The sequence below is a fragment of the Curcuma longa genome, chromosome 1 (genome assembly GCF_044706935.1).
Source record: "Curcuma longa cultivar G26 ecotype Majalengka, Jawa Barat chromosome 1, ITB_CL_G26_1.1, whole genome shotgun sequence".
Taxonomy (NCBI): Eukaryota; Viridiplantae; Streptophyta; class Magnoliopsida; order Zingiberales; family Zingiberaceae; genus Curcuma; species Curcuma longa.
In genome coordinates, this window is record NC_133861.1 from 16,551,365 (window position 1) to 16,575,944 (window position 24,580).

The 24,580-nt window shown below is 42.1% G+C and overlaps 4 protein-coding genes, 1 long non-coding RNA gene, 2 other non-coding genes and 1 pseudogene across 7 annotated transcripts; 3 read left to right on the forward strand and 5 right to left on the reverse strand.

Annotated features, from left to right (window-relative positions):
• Positions 1-2,200: 2,200 nt before the first annotated feature.
• LOC141822314 (transcription termination factor MTEF1, chloroplastic-like) lies at positions 2,201-6,262 on the reverse strand. The gene is made up of 2 exons (XM_074709790.1): positions 5,415-6,262; positions 2,201-2,313 (listed from the first exon to the last, which is right to left on the reverse strand). Exon 1 carries the CDS (start codon positions 6,260-6,262, stop codon positions 5,423-5,425), a length of 840 nt encoding a protein of 279 aa, XP_074565891.1. The 3' UTR covers positions 2,201-2,313; positions 5,415-5,422.
• A 109-nt stretch (positions 6,263-6,371) lies between these two features.
• On the forward strand, positions 6,372-6,443 carry TRNAQ-CUG (transfer RNA glutamine (anticodon CUG)). The gene has a single exon. It is a non-coding gene; the product is annotated as a tRNA-Gln (tRNA).
• Positions 6,444-7,252: 809 nt separating this feature from the next.
• LOC141842275 (putative xyloglucan endotransglucosylase/hydrolase protein 10) lies at positions 7,253-8,405 on the forward strand. Its single transcript, XM_074730491.1, has 4 exons — positions 7,253-7,448; positions 7,522-7,622; positions 7,717-7,910; positions 8,000-8,405. The coding sequence occupies exons 1-4, from the start codon at positions 7,253-7,255 to the stop codon at positions 8,403-8,405; spliced, it is 897 nt and encodes a 298-aa protein (XP_074586592.1).
• Positions 8,406-9,540: 1,135 nt separating this feature from the next.
• On the reverse strand, positions 9,541-11,226 carry LOC141839467 (1-aminocyclopropane-1-carboxylate synthase 3-like; annotated as a pseudogene).
• A 4,616-nt stretch (positions 11,227-15,842) lies between these two features.
• Positions 15,843-16,954, reverse strand: LOC141845364 (receptor-like protein 44). The gene has a single exon (XM_074733432.1). The coding sequence runs from the start codon at positions 16,937-16,939 to the stop codon at positions 16,088-16,090; it is 852 nt and encodes a 283-aa protein (XP_074589533.1). The 5' UTR covers positions 16,940-16,954; the 3' UTR covers positions 15,843-16,087.
• A 1,079-nt stretch (positions 16,955-18,033) lies between these two features.
• LOC141848096 (uncharacterized) lies at positions 18,034-19,251 on the reverse strand. The gene is made up of 2 exons (XR_012603472.1): positions 18,873-19,251; positions 18,034-18,321 (listed from the first exon to the last, which is right to left on the reverse strand). It is a non-coding gene; the product is annotated as an uncharacterized LOC141848096 (long non-coding RNA).
• A 120-nt stretch (positions 19,252-19,371) lies between these two features.
• Positions 19,372-19,568, forward strand: LOC141814545 (U2 spliceosomal RNA). Its single transcript, XR_012600491.1, has one exon. It is a non-coding gene; the product is annotated as a U2 spliceosomal RNA (small nuclear RNA).
• A 2,774-nt stretch (positions 19,569-22,342) lies between these two features.
• On the reverse strand, positions 22,343-24,410 carry LOC141843086 (U-box domain-containing protein 30-like). Its single transcript, XM_074731118.1, has one exon. The coding sequence runs from the start codon at positions 23,999-24,001 to the stop codon at positions 22,640-22,642; it is 1,362 nt and encodes a 453-aa protein (XP_074587219.1). The 5' UTR covers positions 24,002-24,410; the 3' UTR covers positions 22,343-22,639.
• Between the last annotated feature and the right edge of the window lie 170 nt (positions 24,411-24,580).

Sequence of the window (24,580 nt, forward strand, 5' to 3'; positions counted from 1 at the left end):
GGTCCCCTACGGAGCTTCCGTGAAGAATGTTCATTGTAACGCCCGAAAAATCTCAAAAAATAGTTTTAGAAATATTCTATGATTTTTCTGAAATTTTAGAATATTTTTCTGGAATTTTTAGATTAGCGGAAGTAGCAAAATTAAATAGGAAGAAAAAATATTCAAGGCGAGATTCGAACCCACAACCTATAGGAATCTGCAATTCTTTAGATATTTCCAATAACCAAAAACCCAACAGATCCGTTCCGAAAAAGAAGGAACCGAAATTTAATTATAGGCGAGTTAGTTTAAAATAAATAGGAAGGAAAATGTCCAAGGCAGGATTTGAACCCGCAACCTTTAAGAATTTACAACTCTTAAAATATTTACAATGACCAAGAGACCCAGCAAGTCTGTTCCGAAAAAGAAGGAACCGAAATTTAATTATAGGCCAGTTAGGTCTAGGAATCACTTAATATAAATAGGAGGTTTAAGAGAGGGTTTTGATTATCTTCGAAAACCCTTCCCTCCCCTCTCGCCCAGAACGTCGTTGCCCTCTTTTCTCCTCTCTCTTGGCGCCCCAAACTCGAAGAACGAGGAGTCCGTCCCCCAGGATCACAAGGAAAGTTTCCGGAGAACTTCTTCTACAAGGGCGCTCCTCTCCGCGATAAGAACGCGTAGATATAGGAAGATCACCGAGAAGATCTTCTTCTCTAACGGAAGAATTGTAAGGAAATTAGCGCAAAAGGTAAGTACATCTCTCACCTGCAGTATGAGTAGTTCCGTTGTTTTCTGTGTTTTTCCATAAACATTATTTTGTTAAAGCATATACATGATTTTGTTAAAGCATATGGTAGAATTGCATGGTATAAGAAGTAAGATATTGTAAGTACATCTCTCACCTGCAGTATGAGTTGCTCCGTTGGTTTTTTTATTCTGTCCCCAGCATAATTTTATAGAGCATGCATAAAGTATTATTTCCATGACATCATGTTATATTAAAGCATGTGTGAATTGTTCTTTCCAAATTGCATGATATAAGAAGTATAAGAAATGTATTTTACTTTTAAAAGGCGGGTATCGGGCCAAAGGTTCGCCCATAATGAATTCCGGGCCAAAGGTCGCTCATAAGGAAAGGAATTCCAGGTCAAAGGTCGCCTGATAAGATAAGTCCTCTGGTAGCATTCGGTGGCTAGCTACCCCGAGTTCTATCAGAGATGCGCGCATTGATACTCCGCCAGGGCCCATAAGTATGTTTAAGTATGTTTACTATTTTCAAAAGTATGGACTTTCAGATATAAAGAAGCTAAGAAAATTTTCCTAGGCACTACAAGTATTTCCATGTTCAGATAGTTTTTGCTTAAATACATGTCTTTGTAATTACAAGTCTTTTCATGTTGCCTGCAATGATTTCCGTGGTTTTGTGAGACTAGGTATGTACTTACTAAGCTTTGCTTATAGTTGCATTCCTTATACTGCAGATAAAGGTAAAGAAAAGGTTTAAGCGACGGGAGGCAGCAGGAGCAGTGTTTGGTGTGTGTGGCGGCGGAACAGCGGATTAGAATAAATAAATGAATAAACACCTTATATCAATTATGTCTTTTATATCAATGGCTTCCGCATCTTAAATTGAACAGTTGTTTTATTCCGTTATAAGAATATTCCTTTTGATAGAATTTATCTATTGGATTTTCTATCAATAATTTAATAATGATAAGGTATACGTAACATCCCCTATTAGAAAGAAGGAGGGTCGTTACAGTTATATCTGACTGCAGATGGAAAAAAAAAAAAGAAGAAGAAAGAAAATAGAAGTATATGATGATATAAAACAGAAATATTGATGTAAAGAGTTCTACGAAGGAGGCATAAATGAAAGGGTTGCACCCCAGTCTTTTCCTTATTATTGTGGGCTTGTTGAATTGTCCCCTATAACTGAAGCAATGCGATTGTTTTATATCTTACCTGACCCATGCAGTAATTTAAAATGCGTCGACAAACAAATTGGAGAATTAGTTTTGCGTGCAAAAGACGTAGAATATTTTAATTTTGACTCAACATTTTATTAGTTATTTTGATTACTAATTATTTTTATTGCGAAATATTTTTATGCACTTGCAGGTCAGTCATATATTTTCATGCATCTTTTCTTCCTAATGAAATCTTTGCTACACAAACAAGTGAAGAGATACCAGTCAGGAAGAGAAGACTGATGACTTGTGCAAGAGATTGGTGAGAAAAAGGAATAAAGTTCCTTTATATTGCCATTGATGCATTTCTTTCATGAATCTCATTTTTCGCCTCATTGTCCAATTTCTTGTCTCCTTGGTGTGCCTTAGGAGGGCAACTACCAGTTAGGAAGCAGAAGAGACTCACAAGGTGTTAGAACAAGTAGCAATCTGAGACACTTATGTGCTATCTAGAAGAAACATTTCAACTACAAAAGTATGTTGTGGCAACAGGACATAAGTTCATAGAAATGCAATCCAAAATTAATTCCATCTTTTCTGGAGCTGATGCACATGATAAATCTATAGGCTTCAACTTGAGGCAGTTTGCTGATATCATTAGAACTATCTTTAGGCAAGTTCAGAAAGGTCTTGGGGTGAGAATGACTCGGATAATGGGTGATCTAGAGGGGAAGTTAGCCTGTGATAGCATTCTTCATAGGTGAGGAAGAATTCTACTGCTGACTTGCAGGGTCAGTCATATATTTTCATGATCAATACATTAGACATAGATGCATAAGAAGATATACATGCATCTTTCAAAGTTCTCCCTGACAGATTGTTCATTGGAATATTTTAGCTCATAAATATTAACCAAACCTATGTATGCTTTCCCAATTTTTATTTAAAAGAAAATATAAGACATTAGAGTTCAATAGTCAGTGACTCAAGAGTCAATGGTAGATCAATTGATCATTGAACAGCCAATTAAGAAAATTTGCAAACAATTAGTATGTCCAACAACTACAGTTTTTAAAGCTCGTCTCATGATGATTTAGGATTTTTATAGTTTAAACTGATTCAATTTTGGGTTTTTACATTTAAATAAATTATAAAATGGATCAGTTTGACTTTAATTTTCCTATATTGCTTAAATTGAGGCTTGATATAATTTTTTATGATTTAATGGTGAAATTTTGGCATTTAATGGATTTTTATTGATTTTAGGGCTAATTCGGATCCGACTCGAGCTCAACCGTGGTCAAATCAAGTCAAATTCGTCAAATTGATCAAGCCAACATGAAGGACATGATCTGGATCGAGCCCGATCAAAATTTCAGATTTTTTTGGAAGCCCTAAGAAGCCCTAAAGCCTAGATCAGTCCTGCACCGTTGATTCTGAAGATGGAGGGCCCAGATCTGTTGATTAATAAGCAGTATATAATCAAAAACCTTACCTGATGAACAGTGACCCGGCGGCTACTGTGCTTCGTCTCCGCGCGTTTCCTCCTCTGTTGAGGAACGGAATTCCACAGCCGGTCCCGTCCAATTCTCCCTTTTCCTTCGATTTTCTGGATCACCGAGGAAGCTAGAGCTGGTACATTGGGCGTCATTTGGCAACTGGAAGGCGTGCAACGAGAGGGTTTCTCGTTCGTGTCAGCCCCTGTTCCGGCGCGATTTCACGGTTTCTGGCAGCAGTCGAGCACCAGTGGACTCCGGGAGCTGAGGAGGGATTCTCCGAAGATCCAGGAACACGACTCGATCAGCACCAACTCCATCAACACAATCACGGGGGTTAAAAATCCGGAATTGCATCTGCAAACTCCTGTTCGTGCCATTACCTGATTTCAGCGAGGGTTTTGCTGAATTTCCGAGCTGTGGACGCGAGCAGGACACGACCAGCATGCGGCACTCGAGTTTCCGAAGAGATTTTCGATAAGGAGGGTCTCCAATTCGATTCTTGTTTGACACCAAGGAAGAAAACACGAAGAGAATGGAGAAATGGATGCGTTTTCCTTCTTTTGTTTCATTTCTGAACATCTCTGAATTTACAGTTTCTGAACATTGGTTTCTGCAGTTGTTTTTCTAGTTTAGTTTGATTAGATTGCGTCTTCAATACTTGAATCCTTGTTGGCTAATTGATATCTTAGTTGTTGTTAGATGATGGGTTTGTGTTAGATATCCCGTGAGATGAGTTTTGAACCTTTTCTTAGCTTTAAAGCCATGTTCTGAAACTGTGAATTCACTGCAGCGTGCCAAATACAACTGCTCCGTGCCCTCATTTCCAACATATCAGCTTCTCTAGGTTTGATAGGTTTAAGTTTTGGCCTTAGCTGTTGTTAAGTGAATTAGGATAGATGAAGTACAAGTTGAGTTTGTAACTTGAATAGCAATTTGTCACATTAGCCTAGTTTCTTTTCTTTCTTGCATCATGAACTGATAGTTAGGTTTGTTGCAATTATAGATTAGTCCATGCTTTAATTCAATAACTTTAGTTTTAGTTTAGCAACTTGTAGTTTGTTTTATTTACGGATTTTGAATCTACATTTCATTTCGAAAACCCCAAAAACCTCATCATGCTTAGGTTCGATTAATATTTAGGTGTGTTTGTTTACATTGCATTTCCTTACTTCCTCACGTTTTGCACTTGCATTTCATTCAAAACACCAAAACCCCCCTTTATATTAGAAAACCCCAAAAATACGACACTCCCAAGCTCGTTTTAAACCGTTTCTACTAGTCCTTGGAAAAACACGACTCGAGGCCCCTATACTTCATTTATTCGGTATTTATCGTGGGTTTTCGATAATCTATAAATTCTAATTTGAAGCCCTATCGTGACACTCCAGTTTAGGGCTTTTCATCTCACTGGAGGGGATTATTATCTGTAATTGTAATTAGAATACTGATTCATTTTGAACCAACATAAAGTACAAAATGTCGAAAGTTGAAGCAAATGAAGAAAATCTTAAAAAGAAATCAAGTGAAGCTTCAACCTCAAATCTCAATGAACTAAGCAAAAAAGAGTATATAAATAAATAAACTTAAGCATGATTGCATAAGCTTTCAACAAGAATTTACACAGGCATTAGGTACCAGCATTGTTTTCTTGAAGGTAAATATTTACATATCAGACATCACCCTATCTATGCCAAATCCCATATACCTGCTTCATGATCTTTGATGTTACACGACTAAGGAACACTCAATACCCCATATTGATGAAAGTCGTTCTAGATAAGCCATTGGTTTTCTAAGCTTGCTTGATGCAGTTGCTCAAACATCTTGCTACTGAAGCTAGGCATATCTTTTTTAATTCCTAAAAGACTTGGTGTTCTACAATATATAATTTGTATTCTTCCTGACTGCTAAACTAGTTAGAAAAATACGGTATGCTATTTGAAGTGCCACACAATGTAGAATCTAAATTTCATTTCAATGAATTAAAACGAACGGAGAATGCAGAGGTTTGTGGGCTGACACTGACCATAAGTTTCACGTCCATTTGGCGTAGAACTTCTCATCGCTCCATACCAACATCCTCTGCAAGCGAATCTGGATCCCCCTCTTCTTCAAATGCAAATGTCTCGGCTTTATCTTATTCTCCAAACTAAAGGCGAAATACTGCGGAAACTTCTTCACCTCCTCGATCGGCCTCTCCATCTCGTGCACCAGGTAATCGATCTTGGGCTTCATGTTGTTCTCCACGCTGTAGCCAAAGATTGCTGGGCAGCGGACGCAGGCTCCAACTGCCTCCTCGCGTGACAACCCCATGGACTCTAAAAACTTGATCTTGGAGAGCAGCTTCTCGACGGGGGTGTTGAGAAGGTGCGCGTTAAGATTGGTCGGCGCTCCGACGTTTCTGAGCCCGAGATTCCGAAGGAAGCACAGCGTGGGCCGCAGGCGACTTTCGACGTTGGAGACGAGGAGGTCGGGGCATCGGAGAATAAAATCGCGGGTCTGCTCTGGGGTGGCGGAGAGGTCATTGGCGAAGAAGGCGAAGACAGGGGCGAGGGTCCGGTAGACGTCGGTGGCGGAGGTGAATATGACGGGGCATACGGCAGCGAGGCGGGAGAAGTGGTGGTCGGAGAAACCCTTGGACTTGAGAAATTCGACGATGGAGAGGGTCCAAGCGATGGACTCGAGGGAGGAGGCGGAGGGGCATGCGATGCCGAGAGAAGTGAGGTACTGGAGGCTCTGACGGCGGGAGGTTCGGAACCTGAGGAGGAGGGGTTTGTGCGGGTGAGGAGCGACCGGAGAAGGTTTAGGGTTGGGGATTGTGTGTTTGGATAAAGAGATGATTGGAAGGCGGGAGAAGCCCAGTGCGGCAGCCATCCTTCGCGGCTTCACCTGGCCTTCCTGCCGCTTGTTTCAACTCCGCTTATCGAAACACATTTTTTCTATAAATTTAATAAATTATTAAAATTCGAAAGAATTGCATCTTGGTCCCATGGTCTAGTGGTTAGGACATTGGACTCTGAATCCAGTAACCCGAGTTCAAGTCTCGGTGGGACCTTTTTTTTTTTTTTTTTTTACTCTTTAACTACAGTTAGTTAACTTCTGTTTCTGTACACTTTAATCGCTACCAAGCGTATTCACACTTATGGGAATTTTATTGTCACAAAATGCATTTGTTTTAATAAAGAAAACTTTTAATATTTTCTTTAACTGCGTAATGATCAGACTGCAGTGCAGCTGGTATACCGTTTAAATGACTAGGTTCAGATGTAACTCCCTGCCAGCTTAGGCAAGTACACAATGATAATAATTTGGAACGAACGTAAACTTAGTAGAATTTCCCATTAATTAACAACTTTATCTTACTATCTTACATGCTGTCTCAGGTTCTTCTCTTCCTCTTTCCTCCAGCTTTCCTTCTCCTCAAAGTAAACAGACTCGCAGCGAAAATCAATTTCAAGTATACAAAAAGCAAATGCTAAGCCTTTAGCAAGTGACCCGAATTCCGGAAGACGCACATTTCTTGAATGAAAATGAAAGCGACTATCAGACCCGGCCCATTTTGGAAAGTTGATATCGATCACGTTTCACAGCACATGCAGAACAAGCGCTATAGGAAACTTGTAGGTCTTTGAAACGCCAAAAAGCCTGACGAATACCTCTCTTTCATTATAATGCACATATATCATTCTTTTCCTCTTCCCTCACGCCAAGCATTCTTGCTTCATCACCAAACCACATCTCATCCAATCTCAACCCATCTCTATATATATGTGAATCACGCCATAGCTCGATCATCTCTCCCATTTAATCGATTTAACTGTCTATATATCCCACGACATTAATCAATCAATATCAGCAATCGCCATGGCTCGTCCATACAACAGAAGCAAGCTTTTCCTTCTTCTCGCCTCCTTGTTTGCAAGCATTATTAACTCAGTATTCGCGTCTGTCGTCTCCACTGGGAATTTCAGTGCTGATTTCCACATCACTTGGTCTCCCAGCCATGTAATCACATCCTCTGATGGCCATTCAAGAAGCCTAATGCTGGACAATGAATCAGGTATATCTGCATGCATGCTACTCATCGACACAATTCTGCACAAACTTGAAGTATTTAATTATATTGCTTGCAGGCTCTTCTTTTGCTTCCGACGATAAGTTCTTGTTCGGACAAATTGATATGCAGATCAAACTGGTGCCTGGGGACTCAGCCGGCACTGTTCTTGCCTACTACGTACGTCAGTTATAAACTTCCTAGCTTCATATGAATTTGTCAGGTTCAGTTATCAGAATTGTATATTTGGACTTCCTTCCGTTTAACAATGTAGGCTACTTCTGATCGACCTAATCGCGACGAGATCGATTTCGAATTCCTGGGAAATGTGAGCGGGCAACCATATATTCTGCAAACAAATATTTATGCAAATGGATCAGGAGATAGGGAGGAGAGGATCTACCTCTGGTTTGATCCAACCAAAGACTACCACACTTATTCAATCTTTTGGAACATTTATCAGATTGTGTGAGTAATTAAGCCTCAAGGCCTATAAATAATTTTGCAGTAAGTAAACAACTAGACCGATTCGGTTCATATAAATATAATCGCTGCAGGTTCATGGTGGACTGGGTGCCGATCAGGGTGTTCAGGAACCACGCCGGTAAGGGGGTAGCTTTTCCCAGGTGGCAGCCGATGTGGATCAAGGCGAGCCTATGGAACGGCGACAGCTGGGCCACACGCGGAGGACGCGACAAGGTGAACTGGTCGAAGGGGCCTTTTGTGGCCTGGCTGAGGAACTACAAGGTGGATGCTTGCGTTTGGAAGGGGAGGCCTGGGTTTTGCTGGGCCGAGAGCAGCGGCGGCAACTGGTGGAACCAACGCAAATTTGCGAGCTTGACATGGAGACACAGGAGGCTGCTCAAGTGGGTGCGGAAATACTACCTCATCTACGACTACTGCCAAGATACAAACAGATTCCAGGATGAGCTACCGAGAGAATGTTCATTGCCCAAATACTGAACTCGATTGATTTGTCAAAATCTTCCAGGAGCTACGTACGAATCGCTTTGTCAACCTGTATGAGAAAGACTAAATTATTGCGAAAATTAATTATTTCTCAAGGGGAAAAAAATTCCACTGCTCGAGTTTCCAACTGATTTACCTGAGCATGCTGCTTAGCGAGCGACACGCAGGGGACAGAGCACAAGAAGAAGCACAATCTCGCCGCCGCCTTGTCCTCGGCACGCCTAATCACGCTCAAGCAAATCGTTGTTTGTCGCCGCGGAAATTTAATTTGTGACACGAGAAGATGGTGTGTTCTCGCCGGGACATGCGCTTCACGTGTGTTGTAGTGTCGCTGGTCCACACATCGGTCCATGCCCGGTCTAACTCGAGTCCGTCATGATCTCAATTATGACATCGTGAGGATGTCAAGTCAAAATACGCAGCATGCGATATCATGTGACGCCTGGGTGTGTTTAAAAATAACGTGGCAATTAAATCGTTTGGGGAATAGTTTAATTATATGGATTAGTTTTCGTCATCCATAATCAAAGTTTAGATCGCGTACTTGCCCCCTCTAGTTAATATATCTCATTAGCAATTACTTGGTCCTTACTAATAGCTAGCCCCTTGAAAATTTCAATATATGGGTCATCAATTAATTTAACCAGTCGGTTTTAATTATTTTAAAACAAGGATAAGGATTAACAAAGATGGAAGTAGTTAAAATATCCACAACACCAACGACATGATTGCTATGGGTTTAGGAAAAATTTATAATTTTATTTGTCACTTAGAATACATTTATTATGACGATATTCTTAGAAAATGCTTCAAAATGACTCGCAAAATAACCATAAGTAATGCTTTATTTGAAGTCGAGGAAAATACAGAACTACTACACAAGTGCTGCCCATTTTACAATACTTTCGTCTACATACGAAGGAAAAAGAGAGACATAAACTTCAGCTAAAACTCTGAAGTCAAAAGACTCACTCTCACGCATCAACCTTGGTCACTTCCAACGTTCAATGAGATACATCGATGGAAGTGCACCGAGGAAAAAATAATAATCAATAAATAAGAGACGCATGAATTATAATATAAAGAATTTGATAATTACGCATGCAATTGACGATCTGAGTATCTCTGTCTAGCGTTCGGACTTGCGGTCGGAAGCCGGCGATGACCGGAGCACCCACCGAGTCAAAAACTGCCTTCTCGGCCGCCCATCGCCACCGCTGCCTTGTGGGCGGTCGCGGCAGGAGTCCACGAAGGTCTGAAGCCGCCTCAAGGCGAGGCTGAGCGTGTCCTCCGACATGTTGGCGAAGCAGAGGCGGAACCACCCGGGCTCGTCGCAGTGGCAGGAGGACCCCGGCGAGATGTTGAGCCCGACTTTGTACACTATCTTCTTCCACAGCTCCATTTCACCCTCGAACGTGGTGGCACTCAACAGGTGGCGCATGTCCACCCAGCAGAACAACCCTGCGCCGCTCTCCAAGCACTCGATCCCGATCCCTCGCAGGCCGCGCACCAGAGCGTCGTGGCGCTCCCGCAGCCTCCTTCGGTTCTCCGCTACGTACTCCGCCGTGAACGCCTCGTCGGAGAGCAGCGCAGCGAGGAGGTACTGCGTTTGGGAGGAGACGAGGCCGAAGCTCGACATCTTGGTGGCGGCCGACACGACCGCCTCGTTCTCGGAGTAGATCCCGCCGACGCGGAAGCCAGGGAGCCCGAGGTCCTTGGAGAGGCTGCACACGATGTGGATGCGGCCGCGGCATACGTCGGCCCTTCCATCGGCGATCACCTCAGCGACGCTCACGAACCCCCCGGCTCGGCGAAGTTGGTGCCCGCGTAGATCTCGTCGCTGACGAGGTGAATGTCCTTGTCGACAACAAAGTCGACGAGCGCGTCGAGCTCGCGCCGGGTCATGGCGGTGCCCAGTGGATTGGAGGGGTTGGTGACGAGCACTCCTTTCACGGTGAGGCCGCGCTTGTGCGCCCGGTTGTACGCCTCCTCCAGCGCCGCTGCAGTGATGCGGAATCCGTTGTAGCTGGAGCAGTGCACCGGCACGATCTCGGCTCCGGTTCGCCATTTGAGGTCTCTGTCGAATCTGCAAAACAGAATACTAAACCAAATTAGTCACCTAAGATTCACCACGAATTTAGCAGATGTTGAACTAATCCCATGACGTGCATACCCTGGATAATATGGGGTTGGTAGGAGGAATGCTTCGCCAGGATCGGCAAGGCAAAACATGAGGATCTCATTGGCGCAAGTTGAGCCTGCGGTGAGGACCAGGTTGTTGGGGTTGAACCTTACTCTGTTTCCTCTTACTTCTCCCATATATTTAACCAATGCCTGTAAATTTAATTCGCATCCAATTAGAGACGAAGCTATGCTAGTTAAAAAGACGTACGGACTAAGCTAGCTAGTTATCGTAAAGAAGCTGATGATATCGTTTATGTGGATTTACATTCTTGAAAGCAGGCAAACCATGGTAATCTTGGAAGAGAGCAAGCTGCCGGAAGATCAGTGCACGATCTTCCTGGAAGCTAGCAGGCCCAGGATTCTTCTCCAACCATGACTCGATCAGATCAAAGCAGAGCTGCAACCATGCACGAAGAGTTAATTAACCTAAGCACTTAGAATTAATTAAGAACTCAAGTACTTAGAAGTCAGAGAGGCCAACCTGGTTCTCTGCCAGGCCCATCTGAATAATCCCCGTAGGGTTAGTAATCGGATCATAGGGGTTCTTCTCGTACTCCTGCCATCCTAAGAAGTACGAGGAGTCCTGTCCGTGCGTGTTGCAGGTTCTCGAGAGCAGCTTCTTCTGGATCATTTTCTAAGGTTTTGATCGAAATTGTAATTACAAGAGTACGTCTTATGGATGTATAGACCAGAAGACGGAGAGAAGATGGAAGGAGAGAGCGAGAGAAGATCTGGTTGATGATTGGAAGCACAAGAGGCATCTTTTTATAGATGGCTTCCTGACTGAGCGGTGAATATCAGCTCGAGTATTTTGGGTTGAAATTCACCTGCCGACAACAAGACTGTTCCGGGCCCATGGCATTGGAGAAGGACGGGACATGCTCAACCAGTTTTCCATTTTGAAATCGCTGTTCCACTTTTCATTGTCACGTAACAGAATGCTTGTCTTCTCCGTCGACAGAGCACTGTCATTCCACAGGACAATTATATGAACCCCTTGAAACACAGTCGTGAGATGATGGAGCCGTAAAACAACAGCAGATTACTGGGCGAAGTCAGAAAGTTTTTATTTCGTCCACACTGAGGCGACGCAGAGCTGATGTGAAACATAGAGACCCACCCAAGTAACTCCCGTGCCCGCGTGCGCCGACAACGGGAGCTCCTCTGTTTCATCATCCTGAACCCCAAGTCCATGATCCGGTCAAAACAGAGATGGTGTGGAGGTCATCTTTGTCGGAGGTGGAGCTGTGTTTAGCCTGGCTAATCATATAATAATCATGGAGATTTGGAAGACTAATATAATGACGCAACACTGACATTGCTGAGCCTTCGACGTCTGAAGGTCCGTCCTTCCCCTGCAACTTCCTCTGGCTTTGTTTTAGGTTTAGTCCACGGTTTTAAAGGGCATGAGATCAGATGAGCAAATTTGGCATTAGATCACTTGCTCCCAATTGGATTTTTTTAATTGGGTTCGTGTCTCTTTCTGTATAACTCATAGCCAGGAGGACACACATAGCGACGCCCTCTCGGTCATGAATCATGATGGATGCTAAATTTATTTATTTCGACTCCTCTAATTGAAATAATAAGATAGGAATTAAACATAATTATTTGTTATAAACGAAAACTTTGGCATGCCATAAGATATTGTGGAGTTCTAATAATAAGCCCAAACATAAGTTATGAAAATTGAGAAGAAAATAGAGGTAAACCACGTATGTTGAGCAAAGAACATTAATTCTCTAAGCAAAATTTCGAGTGCATTCTCAAATATTAATGGAGAACTAGTGTTATAATTATATTGTTTGTGTATATGAAAACAAATATACAATTAAGTGTAGTCCATGAAGCACAAATAAATTGATGATATATAATCATTTAGTCACTTTTTAAGTAGTAAAAGGTGAAATAGTCATTTTGACAAGAATGGCCTCATACTTTTTGGAAGAAAATAAATACTTTGTCCAACAACGCATCTACAAAAGGAGAGATAATCAATATATATCAACCATATAATTACTCTTGGTTTTGGTTATTAGGGAGGGATGTTTGGTACTCATTAGAGACGTTAAGGGAACAGAAGAAGGATCCTAGAGTTGGAAATGATTTCAGTGTCATTAAATTAATCTTGACCCAGCAGTGCTTAACATTGAATAAATATTTTTTTTTTGTTTTATTATGGTACGCTAAAAACAAACAACGCATGCATGCACAATAACAGCAAGAGATAATCATGCGCGTTTATTAAATGGAACATGCCATTTGCTTCAACCGCTTAAATTATCCAACTATATGGCTCAGTTACGATGGGGGTTTATATGACAAAATTAATCATTATTATCAATAACTTAGATTATCAATTAGTGTAATTTTATGAATTATTGAAAATATAAAACTATAAAATAAAATTTTAAAATTTTCAAAATATATATCTACAAGAAGAGGAGGCAGTGTTTTTTAAAAAATTGATTAGAAATATAAAAAAATAGGGCCACAGATTATAATTTTATATTAATGTTTTAGTAAATGGTGCAATGATATATATAATTTTTTGAGAGTTAAAACAAAATTTAGATAGCTAAATAAAATTTTCATAATAATAAAGATATAAATTGACTAAAAACAAAAGTAATTTTTTAATAAAAAAAAGTCGATAAAATAATGTTAAATTTGGAAGTAAAATTTTTAAATATAGAAGAATAAACATATCAATTAGGAAAAATAATAAAATAATAAATAATAAATGTTGATGTACCATGTTTTTTAAAATATTAGGAAGGTAATAAGATAAAATTAGACAATCATAATATAATTATTTATAATAGAATAATAAGACAAAATTTTAGGTATACATACAAAAACATAAAAAATATAAGGATAAAAATAATAAAATTTAAAATAGACACAATTCTCATATATATATTAATCATTACTAATTCATCATAGAAAACTCTTTTTAAAAATGATATTAAATGGGTTTTTAAAAATTTAAAATTTGGAAACTAATTTAAAAAATAAAATGGTGGGGTCGTCATGCCAAACGCGCGAGTTTTCTATATAACAATTTAAAAAAAAAACTGAAAATTGAAAGACTAGTAGTTTACCACAGAAAAAAATTGACAATTAGAAAAATCTATATCTTTATCATCGAACTTCGAAAGATACAAATTTTATATTGCAAATTAGAGGTTTGTCATTCAAAAAAAAAATACAACACATGAAAAGTAAAATACAGATTTATAATATAATTATGAAAAAATAGAATTTGTAAAAATACAGATTTTTTTATAAGATTGAGAATGAGATTTTTACCAACTTAGCTAATTAATGACAAAGATTGATTCACATAGGCATAGCACCCTTATAATCTTCATTTCATATAAAAATAATCTATTATTCCTGCAAAAACTATCTATCCTTGTAATTTGCGAGTTACTGCTAGGCATCTCGAAGTGCTTTCATCATTAATGCCATCGTTTGAAATCTGATAGCATGATATTAATCATTACTAATTCATCATAGAAAACTGTTTTTAAAAATGATATTAAATGGGTTTTTAAAAATTTAAAATTTGGAAACTAATTTAAAAAATAAAATGGTGGGCATGCCAAACGCGCGAGTTTTCTATATAACAATTTTTTAAAAAAACTGAAAATTGAAAGACTAGTAGTTTACCACAGAAAAAAATTGACAATTAGAAAAATCTATATCTTTATCATCGAACTTCGAAAGATACAAATTTTATATTGCAAATTAGAGGTTTGTCATTCAAAAAAAAAAATACAACACATGAAAAGTAAAATACAGATTTATAATATAATTATGAAAAATAGAATTTGTAAAAATACAGAATTTTTTATAAGATTGAGAATGAGATTTTTACCAACTTAGCTAATTAATGACAAAGATTGATTCACATAGGCATAGCACCCTTATAATCTTCATTTCATATAAAAATAATCTATTATTCCTGCAAAAACTATCTATTCTTGTAATTTGCGAGCTACTGCTAGGCATCTCGAAGTGCTTTCATCATTAATGCCATCGTTTGAAATCTGATAGCATGCTGCAAAAGGTTGGAATCCGCCAACCTAGCGGCCCCACACGATCGGCTCCCCGACCATCTGTGGAGAGGTAAATCACGGTGAATGCGGGACTGACCAGGGCATGGTGGCCGAGGGATTTGGAAACATGGCACAGATTGATGTTATCGCAAATGCAATCATGAGCCCTCGAACCGCCCACCTCATGCTGCAAGCACCCATGCCCTGACCAGCTGACCCCGCCCGTGGGGGCTTGAAATCTGATAGCATGCTCATGTCTCGCGTAGCCAAACAAGGACAGTGGAATGTTAGATTTGGGCTCATTGATTTCTTCTGACAAAAAGAAATTCAAAAACCCAAAGCAATCCTTTAGCCTAGCTATTCATTCTACTCATGGTCCCCTTATATATATATATATATATAGATTTGATATACTGCGCGACGAAAAAAACGCGACCCCGTGCGCGATCGATCCACGCCGTCCACGCCCGATCGCGATCAACAGCAGCCGTCCAAAAATCGCGATTGCACAGTGTTTCTCCTCGGACCTTCGCCGCTTCTCCGCCACTGTTCACCGCCGTCCGGCCACCTCCGGCCGCCGGACCGGGCCCGTTGGAACCGCAACTCGACGGCGGTCCGGAGGTGGCCGGAGTCCGGCCCCGATTCGGCCGGAATCCGGCCGGATTCCGGATTCGCCGCCGGCCAGCCGGTGTCTGGCGGCGATTTCGGCCGGAAGAATCGGGGCCGGCCTCCGGCCGTGGTCGAAGCGCCCGGCGCCGGCGCGTCGACCGCGGCCGGAGTCCGGCCCCGATTCGACCGGAATCCGGCCGCCGCGCCGCCAGAACCGTCTGCTCTGTTTCGGCCGGAATTCCGGCCGGATTCCGACCCAATCCGGCCGGAATCCGATGCCGGTGTGTGCGCCATCGAGTTGCGCTTCCAACGAGCCCGGGATGGCGTCCGGCGGTGACCGGACGGCGACGAACGGCGGCGATGAACGGCGAAAGGTCGGCTGATCGCGCAGCGGGGTCGCGCGGGGGCGTCGGGCAGGATATCAGAGCTATATATATATATATATATATATTACAAAACTTAGCGAGTGTTTTAACAATACTGAAACCAGGGAGCATTTTAAAGAAAAACAAACAAAACCCAAGGACATTTAAAATTTTCCCAACAACCTGTGAAATAGGAACAGAGTTACAGAGACCAGGAAAAGAGTGAATTAGTTCATCTGTGATCTTTGGTCCGTATACATCTAATTAACAGGCGTCAAAAGATTTTTGCACAGAGACAGAAAGGAAAAAAAATTGCATAGGATGTGTTGAAGAAAAATCAAAAGAAAACAATTGGAAAAGGAGGACTTTCCTCTTGGATGAATGAGATGATTGTTTCCAAGATGGGATTTTGAAGCTATTCATGGCAGATTTGGGCGAAGAGGAGACGAATTAGTCAATATTCCGGCATCAGATGGGAGATTTTCCCATCGTCGGCAGCCATCATGGAGGTCCGTTCGGTGACCCGAAGCCATATGCAAACGCCGGTGAAACTGAGCACGAGACTGAGGAGGCCGCTGCCGAGTCCAATCCCGACGATAGAGAGCACCGACAGCCCCTTCCCCCTCGTCGGAGGCAGGGGATACCCGTAGAGGTCAGGGTTTCCGACGAATGAACTGGCATTGAACCGTGGCACCGCCGCCTCCACGCCGGAGCGGTTGGCGAGAAGCAAGGGGATGGGGCCCTCGAGGCGGTTGTAGGAGACGTCGAAGGAGGAGAGGCGGACGAGGAGGCCGAGCTGGTCGGGGATTTGGCCGGAGAGGAGGTTGGCGTGTAGGTCGATGACATTGAGATAGGCGCAGAGGGCGAGCTGCGGGGGGATGACCCCGGAGAGGCGGTTCGCGGAAAGGTTGAGGACGGCGAGGTTGAGTAGGGCGGAGATCTCCGGGGGTATGCTGCCGGAGATCTGGTTGGAGGAGAGATCGAGGGACTGGAGGTTGGAGCAGTTGGCGACGAAGGGAGAGATGGCGCCGCCGAGGGAGAGCCCGGAGAGGGCGAGCTTGTAAACTCGGCCGTTGTTGCAGGTGACGCCAGTGAGGTAAGAGGTGAAGCCGTTGCAGGGGGCGGCGAAGTTGGCCTTGGTCCAGTTCCGGAGGCTGTTGTCTGGGTCCACCAGGGACCGACGAAGGCTGGAGAGACATGCCTCGTCCATAGCAGTAGCAGCCAGAGCCGGCGGCGAGAAGAGGAGGAGAAGGATCCCCATCCACCACGCCAGCTGCTGCTGCGGCGGCGGCGGCGGCGACGGCATTATAGTGGAGGAAGAAGAGAGTGATGGATTTGGTTGAGTTTGAGATTTGCGTTCCGTATTTGGGCGACTACTATTATGAATCGTGATGTACGGCATAAAGATTTTTGAGTCCGACGTGCATTCGAGCCTAACCCGGATTCTGTTCCGTTGATAGGGTGGTTAAATTTCAAATTTTCGGTTGGATTTGGTGGATCCGGGTCGCCCTGATCAATTGAACTGATGGATCTTCCTGGTTTCAAAATGCTTATCCATCTTTGATTAAAGGACCAAAGAAAGTGGGAAGTGTCCTAATTGTAGTTGAAGTTGAAGTTGAAGTTGAAGGTGGGTGGACATGGAAGGAGAAAAGAAGACGAAACCCTAGGCACCGCCCCACTAATTCACTATGACAATAAGGACAACCCTTACTCTCCTTTTCTGTTGCGTCGCCTTCAGGAGTCAGGCCTGTTCCTCAGCCTCACTATGTCATGCATGGGACCAAAGCTTTGGATAATTACAAGAGACTCAACGGAGGCCGCCACCACTACCGCACAAAAAGTTTGCCAGCGACTGACTCACTTCTGTTAAGTAATTTATGATATTATATTATTTCATCCAAATTGCAGCAAGTTTCTAGTTGTGGTGACAGGACAGACAAGCAGGACTGAATTTCTTTTTGTTTTTACGGTGGAAATTAACGTGGCACAAAAAAAAAAAAAAACCCAGAGCATACTAAACCCATTCTAACCGAAGTTACTGAAACAACTAAACTCTCACCTGTCATTCTCTCAATTATGGTAGAAGTTTTTGAAGTCTAAATTGGTTTTCAATGTTCGACTGGTGCACGGCATCTAAATCCTTCACCTTGCGTGTATGATTCGTTGTTGATGGATACATTCTGAAAGCTTAGCTCCATTCGGTGCAAAATGGTAGGCAAATAATAATATACATCTCAGATAAGAAATTTGGTCTTCAGTCTTCTACTTCTAGATAGAAAGCTGGCTAGCGTGAATGAAGAAGTCCAATGAGATACAATAACTACTTAGCTGTACAGTGCTATTGCTACAGTTCTATACTCGTGTACTTGCTTATTATAGCTAATATTGTAAAGAAAAATATTCCAACGACCAGAAACCAGTGGTTTATATTACAGTAGTATACTCATGTAACAGCGCACTGAAGAAATATGTAATAATGTGTTTAGCAGGAACCTCTGGGAAAAAACAAACTTCAAACAAAAACCAAATAGGGAACACACAACTTCAAACAAAAACCAAATAGGGCACTTTGAGGTCGATGTCAAAGATCCAAGGCTGCATGGCCACAGTTCCTCTTCTGTTCAACACGACTGTGTTCCCCCCTGAAAAGATAGACTGTAGCCTCTTGTAGAAACTGGGTCCACATTACTGTAATCCAGCAGAAAAAGCAGTTGTCAATTTCAAAAGCATGTATCAACTTATAGATGATTAAAATTTTAGTAATTCAGGATACTATATCCCAACCGAAACTAGGATGAGAACCATAATTTAGAGTAATATGAATATGCCCATTGTGTGAATCTTAGTATTTGTTTTTGAAAATATCACCATGAAAGTACAATTCACGGTGAGGTTGTTTCCACATCTAACAGAAGCAAGCATAGATCCAGTAAATAACTACCAGATATGAATTAAAATTGTTGTGCTAACAGTCAAAAGTAAATAAATAAGAACTAGAATGTCATCTTTTTATGGCGGTGTTATTGTCATATATCCAATAAGCTCACCTTAACATTGCTAGCTTAATTGTTGTAGAGCAGAATATGTAGCACGATCCAAAATATCATTATTACAACTCCTATTATGTTCGTTTTATTAGTTCATGCAAAATTTGCATGAAAGCTTACTAATTATTTCCAATCACTTGTAGCATAACATGTGAGATATATAAATAGTTTTGCAAAAAGGAAAGTTGATACCTCATTTTAGTCCATAAGCAACACGGACTCTCCAGTAGCTACCGCCAAAACAAGGACGCTTCAAGAGCCTTCAGATTGTCTCATTGATGCCTCCGGTAGCAGATGAAATAACGGAACCCAATGAACTCGCAGGACTGGAAGAGAGGCGGCGGATGACGAGCAAAGCGAATTAGGGAATTATACCGAAAGATGCCTTCGGCAGAGAAAGGGAGACTAGGGGAAAAGAAACCCTAACTTTTTTTTTTAAGAAGCAAAGTTACGCAGGTTGCTTTCCCGATTTGATAGAGTGGCAGCGAAGCGAGATCGTCTTTGTTTCTTCAAGATGTGACAATGTCGAAGACTCTCGTTTCTGGCGGCCATCAAGCCATGGCAAGTAGGCGTCTGGGTAGTCCAGAGCAAGGTTTATCCAAGAGCAAATATTTAGTCCCACATTTGAAGTTTCCGCAGCCTTCGGTGAGAAAGAGAGGATAAAAGAAGGCGCGATGCGCATTGCCAAAGCATACCTTTCTCGGCCTTTTGGCTAAGATCAAGTGTAGTATCTGTTCTTATCAGTTTAATATCTGATACGTGGGCCATTGGCCCACTATGATATTAAATTAATTTTTGATTGGGGAGTGCCCATTACAGTAGCTTGCTACTGGGGTTCTCGCGCGTCGCCTGTGCGTTGCACTACTGCATAGGCCTGGCGCACCCTACCAAGTCTGTATAAATATTGCAGTCTGTATATGTATTGTAATGCAATAATTGTGTGTGTTGCTCTATTATACTCAAGTGTTTCTTGGTTAATTAACCGGAACATTAGAGATCGTATTTGAATTAATTGTTAATTGTTAATGCTTTTAGAGTACGGTATATGTATGAGTTTTTAATGCTTTTAATTTAAATGTTATAAAATTTTAATTATTCAATTAAAAGTGAGTTTTTGACATTATTATCTAATCCATTGATAATTCGAATATCTGTCATGCGAATAAGAGATGTTGTGGAGGAAGTCAAGTATTCAAAGCAGATCAACTGAGTATTTTATGGAGGGACTGAGTAGAAATACTCGTACAAACTCTCTCAATTTACTAATCATAATCGTTTTTTTTTTGCTGTTTTTCTCGTTTAATTTAATGTGTTAGTTGAAGTAAACTTTCTTTTCTTGTGTTTTTACCAAAAAGAAATTGTTTGGTATAAGAAACAATCGTTAGCACCATTTCCACTTAATCCTGCATGAAAAAATATAGTACTGGCAATAATGTCATGTAAGCAAATTGTCCTACTTAAATTACAATTAGTTCAAAATGAAAATTGAAAGACAGGAAGGGGCCTCACCGTTTCAGCAAATATGAAAGCAACCATTGATTCTTCTAAGACCGAATTAAGGTCCTATCTTTGTGGGTAGTCTTCTTAATAGGTATTTTCCCTAGTGATATTGCTAATTATCTTGTTCATGAAATAGCATACAAGTGCCTGTAGACTGTAGATATCGAAACTTCAGAGGCAACACTATTCACCAATACACCATCTGTTTAAAAAATTCAACTACTATAATCCCCTAATCGACACAGATTTATTCCCGTTGTTCATCAATTCATAGATTCTTTCCCATGAGTTATCAAAAAGAACTCAGTTTCTGACTACAGAGACATGTTTTCTTTTTTTATTCGCAGGTAGTTGTTTCTATGGTCAATAACACGAACTGAAACACTAGGAAGTAGGAATGGAATTTGCGTACATATTGCTAAAACAAAGACAAGCAAACAAACAAGAAAAAGGTGGACACTTTGTAACAAGTGTGATCGAAAGAACGACCTTTAAATTTTGGGGAAATAACTTCAAAGGCAGTTCATCCAAAGATCTTGGTCCGCCGGCAGCAGATGAAGTAGGAGATTGTCTCATTGATGCTGGGAGTAGAAGATATAGAGGATTGCCTCAACGGGGCCTCCAGCAGCAGATGAAGTAGGGGACTTGTCTCATCGAGGCCGTGAATAGCAGATGGAGTAGGAAATTGTCTCATCGGTGCCGCCGGCAGCAGATGAAGTAGAGGCTGTCTCGTCGACGTCGTGAGCTGCAGATGAAGTAGGGTATTGTCTCAACGGTGCCTCCGGTAGCAGATGAAGTAGGGGACTGTCTCATCGATTCCAGAAGTAGCAGATGAAGTAGGGGTGTCTCGTCGATGCGGCAGATAGCATATGAGGGTAGCGGAAACCCATGAATTCCTAGAATGGAAGAGGAAGGTGGTGGATGACGAGCCAAGAGAAGGAACCTTAAGTTTTGGACAAGCATTAAAAAGTTTGTAGCTACAACCTTCAACCTCATCGTCTATAGAATTTAACGTTAAAATATAGAAAATAATTGGTAGATCATGCAATTGTCTTACACATTCAGTAAGCCATTGATTCGAAGGCCATATATTTAGATATTCCTGATGGCTGGTAAAAATATATATATCCTTCCAACTCTTAAGTCCCCGATAGATACGGGTCCCGACAGAACCACTCTCTAAGATACACGAATCTAACATCATCCAACTGTAAGATATAGATAAAGAACATGTCCTAGGTGTAACATGGGTTGATTGAGCCATCGTAACATGTGGCAGCAGAGACACAAATGTGAATGGAGATTTGAAGATCTTATTAAATCTCAATAACAGAACAAGAAAAAGAAGAAGATAATTTGAGGAAAAAGGTGTAATTAAAAATGTAAAATATAAGAGAGATTAGAGAATGAAGATCTTATTAAATCTCTGAATGCGTACCTGAACCCAACCCGTGTAAACTGTCACCAATATCCACAACCAAATGTAGAACAAGTGTTCAAGTGTGAAGATGAAGAAACCCAAACCCAAACCCAAACCCAAAAATCCAAATCCAATTATTAGACGATTAATGGAATAGTTGGGGAAAAAAACACTGAATTGAATTGAACAGAATATTGGTGTCCCAACTGGCATTTGTTTGCATCCAACAAAACCTCATCATGACAAGTGTTGGTTCGGGGGGAACACCCACATGTGGCTCGATTGCCCCATAAACTGAAGACTGTTTCCCTGGCCCTGCCACCTCTCCATGGGGCCTTGGACTTAATATCAGGACTGGACCAGCGTCTACTGTGGCAAAGCAAAATTATTGACACCCTTCGATTCAATCTCCTTTCCTTTCATTCACCACTGCAATCATACACCAAACTCTCATCTCAAATCCAACCACATTTGCAATGGCAAAAACAGCAAGCTGCAGTGGCTCAATTCATCTGAGTTAATTGAATATTGGATGAGTATGCATGACAGACTGCAACATTTAGGATAATGATGGCATTGTTGTAGATTATCAACGAACAGAGATGTAAAAGAGAAGAATGATTCACTTGATGAAACAGAATGAACTTATTAATTTCCAGCAGTTTAAACAATTACAGAAAGAAGCTTACAATCTCTCCCCAGACGTTCTGAATATTAATCGCTACAATGACAAGTAACAACCTCTACATCACTAAAGCATTGGATCCAAGCTTTGCTCTTGTGTTCAAATGCTTTCTTCTTGTTGCAAGAATGAGGACTACAAGTATACACACTGTACATCTGATAAGAATTAATATGCCGGCTTTTTTTTTCAGCACATTTACTTGTTTGCTTCCATTTGCATCTTATCTCGATTACATCAAGCAATTAATGTAGCCTGTCCAACTCGAAAACTAAGCATCGCGAGAGCTTCATTAAGTTCCAGAAACAAGAAGAAAACCCAAACATATTGAAAGCATTGTGCCATGGTCATCTTCTGTTATTGAATTGTCCTGGTTAGCTTGCATTTTGACATGAAGAGGGTAGTAGTATAATTGAGACTACAGAGTTTCAATAGGCAGGCAGCCCTCTGTTTTAGCTCTGCATCGTAACCACTCTGGATGACAAACAATAGCTTCGCACCCAGACCGGCTTCTATGGCAAGTGAAGCACATACATCAGGGGCAAGGTTAATGATGTTCCACAATATCGACAATCCATGCCGCGTACAAGCTTCGGATGTCATCAGAAGCTTCACAGCAATTGGAATGGTTCGAGGGCAATTCTTCAATTCCATTTGGCCTTCTGCAACTGCAGAGAGATTATCCAAAATGTGCAAAGCTGGTTCCAAGCAATCAGGGAGCAGATTTGGCAGCCGCTCCACGAGCTGCGGTATGGTTCCGATGCTGACAATTAAGCTCCGGATATGCTCATGGAAGCAGACTGACTTGAGCAAGCTAAGCCCCGCCGCAATGCCGTTTAGATGTCGCTCATCCTTCACCAATCTCAACAGCGCCACCAAAAGACTGGGGCTTGATACAAGCTCTGACCGGAAGCTCTTCTCCCCCATCAGCAATTCGATGAACTTGGTACAATTGATCTTAGTATCGATCGTCCCTTCATTTAGCATGTCCACCACGAGAGAAATCTTCGCAGGCTGCATCAGATTAGTCTTTGCATCGGTTCCCAAGCTAAGATTTACAAGAATGGCGATCACCTCGGAGCCAACGGCGTGGGAAGTGAATGGGCCAAGGAGAGAAGAAAGATGCGCGACGCCGCCGGAGTCCGCTACTGTCTTTTCAACCGAAGGTTGGTCAAGGATGAGCTTTAGAAGGTCTTTGAGCGCCTGAACTCGGGCCTGCCCCTTGACCTTCTTCAGGCTTTGGACCAGCCCGGCGGCGCGACCTTGGACATCCTCAGATCTCTTCTTCGAGAGCAGGTGCCTCTGCGAGAACCAAGCATGGATCAACTGATGGAGGGTGTGATTGGGAGTGACATCATCGTCCCAGAGCTCCTGCATGGTGGTGGGGCAGTTGAGGTGCCCGAGCGAGAGCCACTTGAGGATGTGGGCGCGCTCGTAAGTCTGACCGGTGCAGAGTGTCACAGGATCCACCATGGGCTCGAGCGAGATGGGGCAGATGAACACCGAGGGCACGTCCTCTCCCACCGCCGAGTCGAGTTCATCGATCATCTTCTTGAGGTCGAGCTTCTCCGCCGCTGTCACCAAGGTTCCGTCTTTCTCTGCCAAGAGGCCTCCGCCACTGCGGCCGCCAAGGATCCCATCTTTAACGGCGGTCTGCAGATCTATGACCTGCCCACGTCCCTCCAGCCTCCACTGACCTTGCTGCCGGTACTGCAGCATCCTCGGTGGTCAAGAACTCAGCTCTGCGTCACAAGACTTGACCTTTGGTCCAGAAAAAGAGAAGAAACAGGGGGACGCGAAGATTACAGAAGGGAACAACAGGAGGAAAGAGGATTGGAGTTGAGAGCTCCCTTTTGCTCTCCTCTAGGCGACGTCGAGCCCTGCTCTTGAGATGCGGCTTCCTCGTCTCCAGTCAAAAGGAAGCAAATCGTCATTATAACAAACACAATGCACCGAAGCTGGATCTCTGCACCAGTGACCAAACCTTAGGCAGGTCACTCCCCTCTTCCGTCTAGACTTCACCAAAGATTCGGGGAAAAAGGCAAAATAATGAGCGAGCAACGGCCCGTATCTAGAGAGAAGATCTAATCCAGACTAATTAAACCTCTCCGCCTCCTCGCCACATGAAAAATGACTGAGAGAGCAGAGAACGATAACAACTCGACTATAGACTTGAGGTATAACTTCCATTAGAAAACCGTGAGGAAGGCGAGGAATAGTGACAGAAACAAGTATCTCTCGGCGATAATGCAAGATCTACAGCAACCCGGGAGCCACCTAGACGATGCGGTGGTCAGT